The sequence below is a fragment of the Cimex lectularius genome, unplaced genomic scaffold (genome assembly GCF_000648675.2).
Source record: "Cimex lectularius strain Harlan isolate CLEC.00 unplaced genomic scaffold, Clec_2.1 scaffold20, whole genome shotgun sequence".
Lineage (NCBI taxonomy): Eukaryota > Metazoa > Arthropoda > Insecta > Hemiptera > Cimicidae > Cimex > Cimex lectularius.
This window is the reverse complement of record NW_019392641.1, coordinates 2,435,402-2,453,005: the sequence shown is the minus strand read 5'-3', so window position 1 is coordinate 2,453,005 and position 17,604 is coordinate 2,435,402. Positions and strand designations below refer to the sequence as shown.

The following is a 17,604-nucleotide window of genomic DNA, read 5'->3' as shown; positions in this document are numbered from 1 at the left end:
CGAACTGCTGTTGAACAACTCGAAAAAGAATCAATATGTTCTAACTGTTATATTTTCCTATAATAAATAGGCCCTGATGATGATGATGTAACGTCGAAAGCTCGGTAAAAACTTAAAGAATTGTCGTTCTGTTGTAACCTCATCGAAGATCCTTTTTCCACATTTTTCGTAAAAAGTGCAAAAATTAACATGTTTCCGAATTTTTGAATTTGCTGACGAATGACTGAAGCTAGGGAAACATTTTAAAAACCATCTTGTTCAGCGTAAAATTTACTAAAAAAATTAGACCTAGCGCAGACTGTGAATTAAAAGGCTGAGAAAATACGCATTTTCAAAGATGGCCATTTTTTCCTGCAAAAACTAGGTGATCGGCAGTGTAGTTAAAACGACAGTTGTGCCATTTTAAAAACCAAGACGAATAAGGAGACTTTTTTTGTAGCTCGTGTGTAGATTGCAATGAATTTAATAATGTTATTCTAATGTTGTCTTAACTTAGCCTCACAGGTATATCTCAGTAAATAAAAGTCTATAGAGTCGAGGAACTTTAGAAAGTGTTCACTGTAAACGTTCGTAAGCGTATCCCAAATTGGTGACCAGGCGCCTCCCGTTTTCATCACGTACCACTCAAACTCTGATCTGGGCTTATCAAATAAAGTACAGTAGAACAGTATATGATCCCATGTCTGTTCCTCTCGATTACTGCAATGACATTTTGTGTCCTCTATAATCTTGAAACGATGAAGGTATGGGCGGTTTTTCCCGTGCCCAGTCACATAAGTCAACTTATAATGGTGCTTAAATATTGAGTTTGCTCGGGCAGTTATCGTTGGGAAGAACCTTCTGATGTGAAGCCCTTTTGTTGTTGCCGACCATTGTTTTTCCCATCTATCCTTGCTTTCTTGTCTCGTCTTGGATTGTATATAGCTAATCGGCACATAATAAAATCTAATTTCGTCCTTGCTGTTGGCTGCCTCCTTGGCTAATATGTTAGCTGCTTCGTTTCCAGTGAATCCGCAGTGAGCTTTTATCCACTTGATGCTTATAGACCAACCGTCGGTATTTTCTCGGTGGAAAGCCAATTGCCTGATTTATTCAACAAGAAGCGAGTGGTTTTGACAGTCCTGAATCGGGACCAGGGATAATTGGCTATCTGTCCTATATGTGGCTCTTCTTTTATCGGGTTTGGATTGTATCCCTCTAGCCACGTTAAAACTTTGAAAATAGCCCGAAGTTCGGCTTGATTGTTGGAGCACCAACTTTCCATTTTATGTTTTTCCTCGTGAATTCTGATTAAATCTTTGAAAATTAATATGCGCAACCGACTTGGCCGTTCATTTTGCTTCCGCCTGTGTAAATCTGAATATCACGATCGGACGTTTAAAGGTTTTCATTTATTTCAGGGAACATTGACGGTTGCGGCCATTTATCTACTCCTAAGCAGTAATCAATTTCATAGTAATTTTGAAGGGACCTACTACACATGTAGGAACATGTGTAGTAGGTCCCTTCAAAATTTGATTTTGATCGACGACTTCTTAAGTGAAAAGCCAATAGGCAAAATGTCAGCCAGAATGCATACAGCTTCAAATGAAATGGTTCTACCTATGAAAATGTGGCATTACCAAAATTATATGTTTATTTGGACCTCCCTCTCTCGTCCTCCAGAAAATTTAATCAAGCAGCTACCTCTTTTGTAAATAAAGGTAACTGGCAATACCCAAAATTATTTAACATATTCATTAATTAACATATAGTCCCTACGTACAGTTCAATTGAGGGATTTTATATGATTTGTACCTTTTAACCTGTGCGATACGAGGTATGTCAATCGTTTATTTGATTTTTCGATTGGCTGAAATCGTTCATTCTGTGGTCATGCATGTTTTTAATTTGTTTTTAACCAGTTGAAGACGATAACGACGTAGCTTCTTTTGACTCATTGCGACGGTAAATTGGATGAGATTTCCTCGTATTCACTTGAACCCTTCTATTTTATCCACTATTCACTGTCACAATATCGCTAATTTATCAAATGATCCCCACACTCCAATCTGTCAATCCTTTAATGAAATTGCGTATCAATTTAATAATTTTACAGCCCATTAACGATCCGGTTGGGGTGGTGATTTACTACCAGAGCGAAGGGAACAGCATGTTTCTCGGCCATCCGCGTCCTACTACACGTTAACTGCTACACGACCCCTTGAATAATTCTCAACGTCCCGAACTTGGTCGTTTCGAGATCCGTCCCATTCTCGTATTGTCCAAGTTTGGCGTATAGGTGGACGGAACCGAATCGTTTAAGTCCTGAATAACTAAATAGGCCCGCGGTCCAAGGGATTTCGGTTTCGGGTTAACCTTCCTTTGGACAAACCTTGGGGTGGTTTAAACCCCCGTCTGAAGTTTAATTAGTGGAGGGTGTTTGCCCTGCGGAGTCTGGGAGAGACGTCTTAACCGGCTGATCAACAGACGTTTTACTCCAGTTAAAAGCTAGGATAAAACATTCTCCTTTTATCATTTTGTAATTAAATTTTACTGAAGAATTTAAACAACGAATTTCTTATATTACATCTACAGTGTGTTTAGGTTAAAATATTGCTGTTACTGAGACACTACTGGTCTAATAGGTTTGTTTTCTATGTGGATTTTTATCGCACCGTAAAACATTGTGGATTTTGGGTTCATTGGTACAAGTTTTTTTACCGCATATTGGTCGTTTGAGGATAGATAGTATTTTTTTTATTCGTTTACGTTTTAGTGGTCAATTGACCAAGTTACTTCTTTAAATTAATTATTCTTTCTATGTAAGGTCTTGGTTGAGAAAAAAGAGTCACTGTCACGAGGGGGATTCGAACCCACGACCTTTGTACGCCGCTACTCGACCACTTGAGCTATCGTGACTTCAATCCTCTCGGACACCAACTCTCCATCTCCACGTACAACCGTTCGAATTTTCCCTCTTTTTGCCATTTTCAAATGTCGTGTAATTAGGATTGGATTCTCAGCGACTTATGAGTGGCCACGGGGAGCTGTTTAGTGAAGTGATACTTCTTTTACTTATTAAATATTAATTCATTTACGTTTTAGTGGTCAGTTGACCAAGTTACTTCTTTCAATTAATTAATCTTTCTATCTAAGGTCTTGGTTGAGATAAAGTTTTTTTTATTGTTTGAACTCTAGTTTTTAATTTTAGGTTTTTTTTTAAACTGGTCTTATTAGACCAACCATTAATTTTACAATAATATATATATAGAATAAATAACTATGTTCATTCTTATAAACCCATTCGTACAATAAGATTTATATTTCACTACTCACTAATTTTTAACTACACTAGTTCATATGGATTTGTTCTTTTTAAGCTTCTGACGGTGTTTCGATTGTGTAGGAATTTGGTTTCCACGCTTCCACATTTTCGTACTGTCTGAGGCGAGAATGGTGTATGTGGGCAAATCTTTGTATCTTAAGATCCCCATGAAGTCCTTTTTCCTTACGTACCAAGGCGCAATAACCATGTTACGTATTGCTGTGTTTGGTACAACCCCATAGTTGAATACCATATGTCCACATAGGCATTAGGACTTGTTTATATAATATTTTATTTTGTATAGTAAGGTTGGTGCCACGTCCTACCAACCTGTATGGCCTATAACTTAAACCTATTTCTGTCTTTTTTTTCTTCACGTGCACTTTTCATCTCAGCTTGGCCCCTAACGTCATTCCCAGATATTTAGCTGTATCGCTGTACTACTGTATAGTAGTTCCATCGATTGTGAGCGACCATTTTTTACGACCAGCATGGTCCACTTTTTTGTTTGTAAAGTTTATATGATTGAGCTTGATTTTCAATTTTCTGCCCATTTATCTTATTACAAGCATTTTGAAGGATTTTGGTGGAATGATTGTCGGTCTTACTGATATCACCGCTGTGTCTATCTACAAACGTTGCTATTTTTACTCCTTCTATTTCGGAAAATCACTGGTGTATAACAAGTAAAGAAGTGGACCTAATATGCTACCTTGTGGCACTCCTGCATTTATTGTTTATAATTTTGAATATTGATCTTGTTTGACTCTAAACAGTCTGTTAGTTAGGTAGGAACTATTGTCAGAACGTACTGCTTTGGTAGCATCCCTTTTAGTTTATTGATGTCCTACATGTCAGAACTTGTCAAAAGCTTGTGATACATAGCAAGATAACAAAACAATTTTCTTTTTCTTCAAGAGATTTTTCCGTCCGTTACTCGGTGAATTTGGTCAATTGTTGAATATCTTGTTCGGAAGTCAAATTGGTGGTCAGGAATGATTTTCTTTTTGTCTAAAATGGGTTTTATTCTTTTTAATAATAATTTTTCGAAAAGCTTAGAGACTGTCGGTAGTAGGGATACGATTTCTCCTCGTTCCCCGGTTTTCCCTTTCTTTTCTTTTTTATGATAATGACTTCGGTGAATTTCCAGATGCTGGGAACGATAAACCATCTTTGAAAGTAGTCCAAGTGAGTGATTCTGGCTTGCTACACAGAGTTCATATAAGGGCAGTCAGAGAACTTATTGTTGAAATGCAGACAAAACAAGGCCCTGAAGATGATCTCAATACATCGAAACGTTAGCCCGATAAAATGTTTTTCAATACCTACATCATACCAGACCGCATCTCAAGATCTGTAAATAATCATTAATTAACGGTCACTAAATACTACACATTTCTACACGAGAGAAAGGAAGAACAACATGGGATTCTATGAACAGATATCGATTACACATAGACAACAAGCAAAGAGGATGCTGAAGGAGGATCTCTATCAATTAAAAGAAACTAGCATCTGCAATCAATCAGATAAACTTTTTGATAAACGATAAACCATCTTTGAAAGTAGTCCAAGTGAGTGATTCTGGCTTGCTACACAGAGTTCATATAAGGGCAGTCAGAGAACTCTTTGTTGAAATGCAGACAAAACAAGGCTCTGAAGATGATTTCAATGAAGTTCGAAACTTTGGCACGACAAAGAAAATGTTTTTCTAAACCTACATCACACCGCATCTCACGATTTCTACATGATAATTTTGGGTGAAATACATATATCAATGAAATAAATAATAAAACAGTGTTGGTTTTTAAGAAACTGCATTTTGGCATTTCGTATCGGACAAAAATCCAAAACTAAAAGTGATGAGATATTGCTCGAGAATAGGACATGCTGGCCGTTTCCTAACAGTCTGGACTGACTTTACTTGCAGTTTTGTTCTTCATATTCAGTGGTGTGCTTCTGTTGTGATCTCACCCTGCTTATACCCCACCAAACTCCAAACCAGGAACCACTGCACTTGAACGACAATCTGTTCATCCTATCCTCGCTGTTTTAGTCTCAGAGAGTTTCAGTATTGGGTCAAGAATATAAAAGGATTTTGTACCATCAGGATCCCACCACTGAGAAGGTGAAAAGCCCAAATGATCAAAACAGCGAGGGTAGGCGAATAAGAACGTTCGGAAATGACCAAACGACAAGTTCATCTTTCAACAGGCATCCAAAAGAAATCTTACAATAATATAGCTTTGTAGAATTAAAAAAAAAGTTTAAATTCAACTGCAGTGATGTTACCATTATTTTCCACGTGCTGATGATTTTATTCATCCTCTTTTTTATAAGTGTGCGTGCAATCTAAAAAATAAGCAAAGTACAACCTTTAACATAAATATCGTATTAAATAAGCACGATCCGTTCGGATTGTAAAAAAAAAGAATGGATCGATTCTGAATCCACCGCCGGCCGGAATTGAAAAGAAGGCAATTATGGTTAATGGGGATTGTCGGCAAAAGGAGGGGCGCCCATATAAATAACAATCCATTTTAGCAGCCGGTTCTCCCCTTGTGACAAATTGTTGGGCCCACAGCCTTAATTTTCTGGGCTGTTTATGGCTCTGTTGATTATGAAAGAAAACTGTTTGCACCCACTTAGCCCCCTAATTGGCTCATCAAATGTATATAATTAATTTGACGGATCCTGTTTATAATTAGCGAATACAATGTGCAGGCTGATTTCCAAATAATGACTAATAATAAATTAATAATAACAGTTTGTTAGTAAATTGAGAGATTACTTCTTGATGTCTGCGTGATGATGGACCTGTAGTTGGATCGTTTCCGAACAATCCGGTCCATCTATTCTTGCTGTTTTCGATCTGTCATGCGCGTTCCGACAAGCAGAGCTGAATTCAGGTGTGTCTAAACTGCTCAAAATTGTATAGGGAAATCGCCAATTTTGTATTATTTACTTTCCCTAGCATTTTTATTATAAATTGCATTAACATTTATTAGAAATTATTATGTTTTTATTGAAGGAAATTTTAATTAAGGGTTTTTGAAAAATAACAAAATAAAAGGTTTTAATTCTATAATTTGGTTTATTGGACACAGTATTTTTTTAAACAATTAATACCCTGTATAATGTTCTCTATTAGCTAAAATCTCTGTGCACCTGTTAGGCATACTATTAATAAGGTTGTCACTAATTTAATAAGGAATTTCACTCCATCGATGGTGCAACGCTGCCCTCAGTTGTTGCAAGACAACTGGATGCGGAGGGTGATCGAAAAGCTTTCTCTGTAAAGTAACCAACATGTGCTCAATGATATTGAGGTCTGGAGACAATGGGAGAAGGGGCAGATGGGAAATTCCCAGGTTTTCTACATAGTGATGAACAACTCTGCCTCTATGAGGTATGGCCAACCAGAAATCGAAAATCCCTGCCAATGAGATCCCTGGTTTGAGGGATGTATTCTTCCATAATTTCTTGGACATAACGGACTTCGGTGAGGTTGCCTTCAACATTATGGGATCCAGTATAAATCCCAGCCCCGACCATTGGCCAACTCCAAACTGCACTGAAGAGAGGGGCTTGTACGCATCCTGTTCTCGGTAGATATCACTATACTGACAAAAACGCGACTCATCAATAAACATAACAGCATTCCAATTGGTGTTCTTTTCTAGACGCTCGTTGCACCTAATTCTCACACGTGGGTTAGAGTACCAGATCCTGTCGGCATAGACGTGCATAACCAGCTGTACGACGGGATAGCACAGTGTCTTCAGATCCAAGCCCAGTAGCGGGCTATGTAGAAATGGATTCGTCCTTGGCTGTTGGTGAGAGCCCTGGCGGGTACTTACTGACGAGGTTTTCGGTATGCCCGCATGGGCTTCCTTTACGGAAGGCAGTCTCCTCTAGGAGGTGGTTAGAAATTCTACTTTAAACGAAAGAGTATCCAGTAGTTTTGACGCTAGCGGGGCCCCTACACTCAGGGAGATAGAGTTGACGTCTCTAACTAGGGAGCGCGTTGGGAGACCCGTTGATGCATTTAAGCCCTTTCGGGTTCCCTTCACGCGCGGCACAAGGTTAAATTCACAATGTTGACCTTCGCGTTAGGAAGGGACAAGCGGGATAAGTCAGCATGTCTGATTAGCCTATGGATTTGGTGGCTTCTACACCAAACCGACACACTATCTACCATGAGCGGAGGTGAGTGGATCCAAACTGGAGATACTAAACGTGTGATGTGGCCTATGTGCCATTAGCGCACGTTAAAGATCCTCATTGTTTAAGACATTGCGACCCCCCATGGGAACATGCACCTAATTCTCCTGAGTTGCTAGTGGTGGGTCGTCTCAAAGAGGCAGTTTATTTTATTGTGCCAGGTTAGGCTTATAAAACGGTATAAAATACTAAATATATGACAGGCTTGTCCGTAAGTGGAGATGGCGACTTGCTGAAACCATCTGACGAACCAAAAACGCGAGGAAGGGCATACCAGAATATTACTCGAAACAACCAAGCTACACTTTCCTTTTTAAAAAAATAGTACCTTCTCACAGTAAGAGTATCAACTCAACTAACTGTGAGTAAGATCTATCTTTTTAAAAAGGATTGAACACCGCACTCACTCCACCATTCATCATTTCTATAAGCTACACTTTTATTACTAATTAAAGTTTCATATTTTTGTTAGTTTGTGTTGATTGGTGCCTCACCCCGCATATACTCCCTGGCCTAAAGATGGCAAAACGCTTCTAATATACCAAAACGGCGGGGTAGAGTAGACTAGAATGATAGGAAACGACCGAGCTACACGTTTAGTTTCACATTGTTGTAAGCTTTGTAGTGTTTTCTTTAACAGCAGTTTCTCATTCGATTGATTTCGTTTTAGATATATGTGTTTGTTACTCTAAATCATGAACTACAATTACTTGCGGGACACCTATGCTTATCAGTTTCATCTATGGTTTGATACAAGGTAGAAAGTCAGTTCTTAGAAATTATTATTATATTATTTTAATATTATTCTGTTTTGAACGTCTTGATAGGGTCGCTTTGAGTTTCGTTGTATGAAAATTTGCGCAGGCGTTGGTTTGTTACCGGCTAAGCTTTCATGAGAGTAGGAGAATGGACTATGTATCTGCCCTCCCTTTTATTTTAGTGGTTGGTGCTTCTTTCGGGGTGCTTTATTTATATGTACGGTTAATTAGACTCAATGACGGTTGAATTTCTAGCAGCTTAATGATTTGATTAACAGCCGTAATGGTCATTTACGGTGGGTGGTGTTGGTACAGCGGTAGGATACAACGAAGCGGGGTTTGCTCGGGGAGAGCACACCCAGGCACTGCAGCTTTCCGGCTTATTGTACCTTCCTAGTTTAGTTCAGTGCAATCGACTCAATCCTTCTTCTCAAAAGTATTAGGTCATTGACTGTTGCTGCTACAATTTCATTCCCTAGATTTTTTTCTATATGTTACGTTAAATCTCCATTGAGCCGTTGAATCGCATTGGAAGATGATATGGGTGGCTATTTCCTCCTCTTCATTAGATAAACTGCAGATGGGATCATCGGGTATGCCCATGTTTGTAGATGTTTTCTCAGATGCCAGGTTAATAGTCCTATCCCTCTCCTGAGTCTAGCCCTCTCCTTTTGTAGCAGTGAGTTTGCCAGTCTTGGTGAGGGTTGTTTCATCATTAGTATGCCTTTCTAGGACTGTTGCTGCTACAATTTCATTCCCTAGGTTTTTTCTATATGCTAGGTTATGTCTCCATCGAGCCGTTCGCATTCGAGGATGTTATGAGTGGCTGATTCTTCCTACTAATTATATAATCTGTAAATGGGATCATCATTATGTACGCCTATGTTACGTTATGCTTTGTTGACGTTTTCTCAAATGCCAGGTTAATAGTCCATTTACGGTGGGACACTTTGTGCATGCAAAGTGTTAAGCTTAAGGATTGTTTAAAATAGTATTTTCATATAAAAGGGTTTAGGGGTAGTCGGATACAGTGTTTGTGTCGGCCCTTTGAAATAGACAAAAAGTAAATGGGGCAATTGAGGTGAAAAGAGACAACATATTGGATCCTGTTATAAACGGCATAATGAGACGTATTGTGTTGCGGCGGGGGTCCGAATAAAATCAAGCAGTTGTGAGTTTGTTTGGCCGAGAAGGAAGTGAGAATTATTGAACGTCGAGAAGGGGCGGATAGCCGAGCCCAGGAGGGGGCGGATGGAAGAGAGGAACCCGTTTAAAGTCGATGACAATTAAACGGTCCCCTGGGTGGCAGATGGGAGGAAAGCAATTAGGAGGATGATCCCCGATGGTTACGAACCGTTTCTCATTCGACCCTCACCCACTACAATTTTTTTTCCACCCTCCCTCTTAATTCGCAAACACCTTCAACTAACTAAGCCTCCCAATGAATTCGTTATGGCCTCTCCCCATGAATTTTTCATGAAAAACAAAGGAAATATTTCAAAAGAAGGGATTTTGGGAAGCTTCGCTCTAGGTTTTGTTTTGATTAATTCTGTTTGGATCGGTGCACTCACCTCGGCACGCGCCAGCCGAAAAGCTACTTTCGATCTCTCGGCGCCAACTGTAACCCGGACAATTCATGGACAACCCAAAAAAGAATCAGAAGTCTCACTGATTGTTATAATCAAGTTAAATAAAATTCAAGTTTTAGTCATTTCATCGACATTTGCCACTTATTTACACCGACTAGCCCGATGGTACGAGAAGGAGCAAAACGTTGTACCACTCCGATAATAAAAGGGGGAGAGATGCGAAGTGACATGTGGTACAAACATTTGAACCTCGGACAAATCCATTGAAACGCTCCCTAATGTGATTATAGCTTCCCAGCATCCAGAGGGTCATGTTTGCATACACCACCCGGGCATAATTCAATATAGGATTAGGACAATTAGGAGTGGGTGGGGCGGCTGAAGAAAGAAACCCGTAGTATGCGAGGGTGCTGTAAATAAGGGACTAATGAATACCAATCCAATCCCCTCATCTTCTGATCCTGCGCTAACTTATATATTATGATGACAACTGCCCGCGAAATTCCACTGTAACCGCATAAAAGAAAAGTTTACCATGTATAAGTAGCAATATGTACATCAGAAATACTTTTATACTGTCATATTTTTCTTGACGTCTGCCTGTTGGCCTATCTACCTTGGTTGTTTTGGTCTCCCGGAATCTCAATACCTGTTTTCTGGCATCACTCTTATACTCAGACAACCACTGAAAAGCATCTATCACAAAAAAATGCGAGGATCGGGACTGGGATCAAGCTTCATCGTCATATGTGTAATTTGATCGTTTTTCATCATTCAAGTTCATCTGTCCTCGCTATTATTAGCCTGTCAGATACATTTCTATATTTAGCCATTTCACTTATGGATTAGGGAAATAAGGAGGTTGAGACAGTAACAAGAAACAATCGCTGAAGAGACGAAACGCCGAAACATGTCTCACAGAACTAATTATACCTAGAATATAAGGACCGGGATGAGTAAACTAGAAATGCGTATGTGCAGTTTGGTTGTTTCTTATCATTCAGGTCCACCTACCCTCGCTTTTTTAATTTGTCAGATTGATTCGGCATTTAGCCATCTTCAGTAGTGGGTTTGCGTTTGTTCCTCAACCCTTCTACGCTGATGATACAAACAGGGTGAGGCAACAACACAAACAAATTACGCGTCTGACAAACTGACAAAGCAAGGATAGGAAACCACGTTAATTCATGTCGCCACCTTCATTGGTGGGTCAGGGAAATAAGCAAGGAAAGACAGTAACAAGAATGGCGAAATGATAAATGACAAGTTTGACCATTTCCTAACAGTCTTCTTTTCTCGTTTCCGTCGTTTCTGATCAATCTGTTCTGCCTATCCTCCCTGTTTGGAGTTCTCATACATGTTTGAGTGGTGAATCAGGGTTTTAAGGAGGGCGAGGTACAAACAAGAATACACCACTGAAGACGATGGAATGCCGAAACGCGTCTGACCAACAAAGCGAGACTAGGCAGACGAAAATACAGGCTCATCAGCAGTTCTCAAGAGAAAATGGTTTTCTAGTGCTTTAAAATCTTCCAATGCTTTTTCTTATCGGTACTTTTTAAACAAACGTGTAGTACATCACTATTTTTCCACTTTAGTACTGGTTATTTAAAAAATTCCATTTCTATATTTAGTGTGTGTGGTTATAAGTGACCGATAATCGATATTTATTTAGAAATCGTGAGATACGGTCTGGTGTGATGTAGGTTTCAGAAAAACATTTTCTTTGTCGTGCCAATGTTTCGACCTTTATTGACGTTCGTCCCGTTTATCGATCATCTTCAGGACTCAGAGTTTGTCTTCTGTGTAATTGTGCCATTCTTGCGAAGAAGAAAATTTTTTTCTGAAACCTACATCACACCGTCTGTGCCTTCAGTGCCGCTCCTAAGCCATATCTGGCTCCTTGCAGCTTCTTGGCTTGCGCTGCTAATAGCTTTTTCGTTTATAGACGGAAGCTATGCTTTATTCTTTCCTCTCTCTTTATTCTATTCTATTTCACAGACGGTCGCATCTCTACTCCACTTAACGAGCTCTTCGTCACAGTACAACCTGCGTCCGGGATGGGCCTCGCGGAGGCGGCTCGCTTGGGATTTAAGTGGAGGAGGAAAATGACTCGTATCGTCTTTGCTCTTTTGTCTATTTAGGTTTCCAACCTTTTCTCTTCATTATACGCTTCCAAAACTGTTGAGACGTCTTTAGCCCAGCAGGCGTACTTATTGTTTGTCTCAGCACCTCCATATTAGCTGTTTGAAACCATCCCTACATCACACCAGACCGCATCTCACGATTTCTAGATAAATATCTATATTTAGTTCAAATGCTAACACTTCTTGAATTACCTTGGTCCGTCAGTCCTCGTTGGACTAATTAATCATAGCACTAGTCGTTGAAATATAATCAGTGAAAAATGGTTGGGATTTCTAATATCACATCATAAATATCGACTTCCTCGATACGTTAATATTTATTGCTAAAACGTACAACAATTATTTGGATTGCTCCGTGTCTCTCGTCAGATCCGATGTCTTCTTGACAAATTCGCCCTTTTTAAAAGGTATTGCCACTTTTTTATCCGAGGAAGAGATTTATCGACAGAGAGATACGGGGGACGGGCACGTTTGTTTTGTTTGGATTAGAGAGTTTTGTCCATAGGAGGGACACGAGTCGGAAATAAAGTGAGTCTTCTTCTCCCCATTGTTTGAAAGGGTCAAATTAGCTCGAGGATTGTGAGTTTCTTTCTGTCCCGTTTATCGTTCTTTATAAAATAATACTCGTTTATACCCTTTCGGGCTGTAAGAGATGAGATTTTTACTTGAGGTCGGTAAGGGATAGTCCGAGGCCAGTCTGTTGGACGGGTTATAAAGGGATATAAACAAGGTGAAGAACCAACACTATCCCATTATTGAATATGGCTAGGTACGAAAACGCGTCCGCCAGAATATCATAACGATAATTACGGTCGTTTCCGGTCATTCTAGTCCTGCCTATTCTCCCTGTGTTAGTCGGTCACAGTCCACCAAACGTGGTGATGACAGCCTGCAGTCCTCAAGTGGAAATTTCACAAAGTTTAAGTCATTTGCGCATCAGCTCATACACAGGAAATGATTTGGGTGTCACATTGTGAATAAATAAGGGGTGGGGTATAAGGTGGTGAGCCGCCGGCACAAACTCACCACTGAAGATGGCGAAATTTTCCAAGTGTCGGAAAGAACAAAGTAGCGAGAATGGTGGACCAAAATGATCGAAAACAGACAAACTACAAAAACAGGTGTTGAGTTGTGTAGAGGTGTTTATTTAAGTAGAAATCCCTCAATGATATTCGTCTTTCCATCCTTGCTGGATTGGTTTGCCAGACACGTTTTGTCATTTGGCCTTCTTCAGTGGTAAGAAGAGTGAGACGATTGTAGGAACCAACCATGAAAACAGCGAGGATAGGCGGACCGGGTCGAAAACGAACCAACTTCCAAGTTTATCAGCCCGAGTTTCCTCAAGGTATTTTCATATCCGCTCATAAAATCATTTTGGTGTCAGCTTACGTACAATGCACACTCGACAATGTCAGAGGTATAAACTATGGACCAACACACACCGCTAAATGCGCGCATCGGGCAGATCAAAACAACTTGGCAGATTTGAACGAATGGAAACAACGTTGCTTGACTTGATTTTAAAAAGAAAATGTAATTTTGTAATTAATATAGTATATAAACTTATTATTTTTGTCTTGTCTTTTACTATTATTCATTGATTAGAATCAATTGTGTGATTGATTGATATTTGAATTGATATTTTTTTAGTTTATATTTAAAATTGTACTCCAATTTGTTACAGAAGCACACCATAGCCTTTTGGGGAAAACAAGAAGGCCCAGGACGGCATTCACCTCTCAGCAGTTATTAGAATTAGAAAAACAGTTTAGGCAAAACAAATATCTCTCCAGGCCGAAGAGATTCGAAGTGGCCACCTCCCTCATGCTCACCGAAACACAGGTAACCAGCCATTAGTTACCGGATTCCTGACCGATTTTACAACGGGTTTAATCGCCACGTCCGTCTGATTTGATTCTAGGTCAAAATATGGTTCCAAAACAGGAGAATGAAATGGAAAAGGAGCAAGAAAGCCCAGGCGGAGGCAAAAAGCCCCAAGGAAGAACATCAGCAGGAGAAACCGACGCGGGAGGAGAGGTCGCCTTCGGGCATGCTACAACCGACGACTGAGGACACCCACTTATACAGGCCGTACGTCGCTTGATACTCCGGTGGACCTGTGAAGACAAATTTGGAAGAAATTCACTTTTGATTTCCAGTAAAGGCGCCCAGACAATCGTCTTTTTCGGTTTTAATTAGGAGTTCTGAGACTGGAATTTCCAGACTGGGGAGGGGGGTCGACCGATGGACACCCAGCAAAGATATCCGATAAGAGTACCAAACGTGCTTTTTTTTAAATCAAATTTCATTTGACTATTCATCTTTGATTTTGGTTTTCTGCTCAATTTTTATTCTGATGATGTTTTTTGGAGACTCCATCTTTAACTCTTTCTTGTTAATTTTTCCTTTTATTGTTACCACCTTTTGACGTGTTAGTTCTACAGAAACTATTCTTTTTTTCTCATAATTTTTCTGTTCTTATTCGTCATTTTAACATTGATCACTCGGATAATTGAAATTTCTTATTCACTCCTTGAGAACATTTTATTGCACTTTGATATTGCTCATCATCATATGTGTTTTGCATTATTCTTCTTTTAATTTACCTAATTATGATGATATTGGTGTTACAACACAGAAAAAAACCCGCAGTGACTTCATACAGTTACTACTACAATTCTGATTTATGGTTTATAATCAGTAATTTTTGTTCATACACCAAAGGCCAAGAGATAAAATTTCCATCCTGTAATGAAACAATCAGAAAGCTCGTTTTTTTTTTTTTTTTTTTTAATTACTCGTGTACGATCCCCTTTTCGATTCATTCGAGGGATTAAACAGTGTTAAGTGGTAATGATCTCCATATTACAATAATATATAATTTTTTTCCTTATCATTGTGTATATAAAAATAGGCATTCCTTTAGGTCCGTTATTGAAATTTGTTATTGTAATTTGTAAAGTAAACAATTGTACAAAAGAGAAAACATAAGACGACTTGTATATATAAGAAATCAGTATTGTCGTTCAATTAACAAAAAAATAAATGTATACGTTCGAAACGGCAAAATCATTGTAAAAAAATATGTAATTATATTATTATATTATAGTGATTAAAATGGTGGGTTTTCTTATGTATTATTGCCCATTCTCAAACGGCACGGTATTATTTCGTGGTTTTATCTTTATTCTGGTCCGCATGTTCCCGCTGTTTAATTATGTCAGGCGTATTTCGTCAAATAGCCTTCTAAAATTTATGTCTGCGTGTTATAAATCGGGTTAGTCTTAAAAATGGGCTTTGAAGGAAAGGAAAAACATTTTGAGCTTCACCCTGTTTATATCTTGACGGATTAAGCTGAAAGCCACAGCGGTAGTGCTAGTAGCTATAGTCGTATTGATGGTACCAGAAGTTTGAATGTTCAGTGGCCACATTCAAGATGAAATTTATGAAGGTTATGGGCCCGATTGTACAAACATTTTCGAAAACTGCAGCTATTAACGTCAATTTGAAGGAGTGCAAGGAAATTTGTCGTTCTTAGATACACCACTTGGCACTTGTCTTCTTTCCTCACATTCATCAGGCGAAAACATGGATTTTCCACATCTAAATGCGAACCGGGTAATTCTTCAACGGGTTATGGTGCATCAGGGTGTAAGCAGGCCAAGGGACGATACATATCCATCTCTGAAAATGGCGAAACGTCAAAACGCGTCTGTGTCAGATCAACACAACATTAATAAATGACATATACACCCCAAAAGACGGTCTAGGGATGGGAAAAGTATTTCTCCAAAACCTCGAAGAAAATCACTTCCCAGAAATAATGGCAAAAAACGGAATACTCCATCTATTTAGATACGTCGACGACATACTAGCCATCACAAACAACTCTTCCCCTGAAAACACACTCAGAGACCTCAACACAATACACAAAAACATTACGTTCACTATAGAAACCGAAAACAACAACAGCATCAACTTCTTGGACTTAACACTCACCAGAACCAATAACAAAATCGACTTCAAAATATACAGAAAACCCACTGCTACAGACAACATAATAAATGCACAATCCAACCACCCACACCAACACAAACTTTCAGCACTGCGACACATGATACACAGGCTAAAAACAATCCCACTCAACACCGAAAACTACAACAAAGAACTGCAAACAATAACTAACATTGCAATAAAAAACGGCTACAAAACAAACACCATACAGAAACTCCTAAAAAACAAAACAAAACAACGAAACACAAATCAACAACAAATGGACAACATTCACATACACAAGAAAAGAAACCTACAAACTAACAAATCTGTTCAACAAACTCGGACTGAAAACAGCACTAAGGACCAACAATAACACAGGTAAACTACTAAAAAGAAACATAGACACAACTAACCCGCTCGACAACAACGGTGTTTATAGCATCACATGTCAATGCGGATACACTTACATCGGACAGACTGGAAGGAAACTAAGAGATCGATTCAAAGAACATCTTAGATCCTTCAGAGACAATGACGGAAAATCAAATTACGCCACACACTTAATACACTACAACCACGAACCAAACACAATAGAAACAAGCATGACATTAATACACAACGCACAAAAAGGACGAAAACTAAACATACTGGAGAACCTCGAGATATACAAACAAATAACACTTAAAGACGGAAAACTTATAAACGCACAAACAAACTCACAATCACACACCACCTTCACACCACTAAAAACACTCCATAACAAAAAACGAAAACGTTCAGAAGAACAAAACCTCGCAACCAACACCAGGAAAAAACAAAAAACCGACAACGCACAAATAATAACTGACAATGAAAATAACCGCCTAACGCAACGCCTCCAGCGACAAGCGACGGACGCAACAATATATAAACCCCACTCAGACTGAATGACAGACAGTTTTTCACTGAAGATGGCGTAATGCCGAAACGCGTTTGAATAACTCAAACAAAAAACCTGCGAGTGAAGACAGAACCAGTAGTGCCCGTGTGCCGGTTCAACATGAGTTCGCCAACTCGCAGACCAAACCCCATCATCTACTATTAATAAATGCACCAAACGTTTTTGATTACCACGTTTCCGGTCATTCTTACCTATTCTCCCTGTATCAGAATGTCAGATGTCAAGAGTATATCTCACAAAATTTAAGCCATTTCACATCGACTCGAAAAATGACTAAGGAGTCACTTTGTGAATAAATTAGGGTTAGGATATTAGCAGAGTCACAAATAACCCCGGAAGATGGCGAAACGCATCTGACCAGAGTTGTTGTCTATCGAATTGGTTATGGTGCGTCAGGTGTATAAGCAGGGTGAGGTCACAACTAACCACGGAAGATGGCGAAACGCATCTGACCAGGGTTGTTGTCTATTGAACGGGTTATCGTGCGTCAGGTGTGGGGGACCAAAACGACCCTTAACTCTGAAGATGACGAACTCCTAAACGGGTCCGCCAGATCAACACTACGAACGTCGTTTTTGTGATGAACCTGTAGTTTTGGTGGTTTCCGGTCCTACCTATTCTCGCTGTGTTAGTCTGACAGAGT

General features: G+C 39.3%; 1 protein-coding gene across 1 annotated transcript in view; it reads left to right on the top strand.

Moving 5' to 3' along the window:
* LOC106661491 (motor neuron and pancreas homeobox protein 1-like) overlaps nt 1-15,109 on the top strand; it is a 37,407-nt gene extending 22,298 nt beyond the window's left edge. Inside the window, exons 2-3 of the mRNA XM_014384938.2 lie at nt 13,710-13,867; nt 13,947-15,109. Coding sequence (XP_014240424.1) covers nt 13,710-13,867; nt 13,947-14,129 — 341 coding nt within the window. The 3' untranslated portion in view covers nt 14,130-15,109. The remainder of the gene's footprint in view (nt 1-13,709; nt 13,868-13,946) is intronic.
* The last annotated feature ends 2,495 nt before the right edge of the window (nt 15,110-17,604 follow it).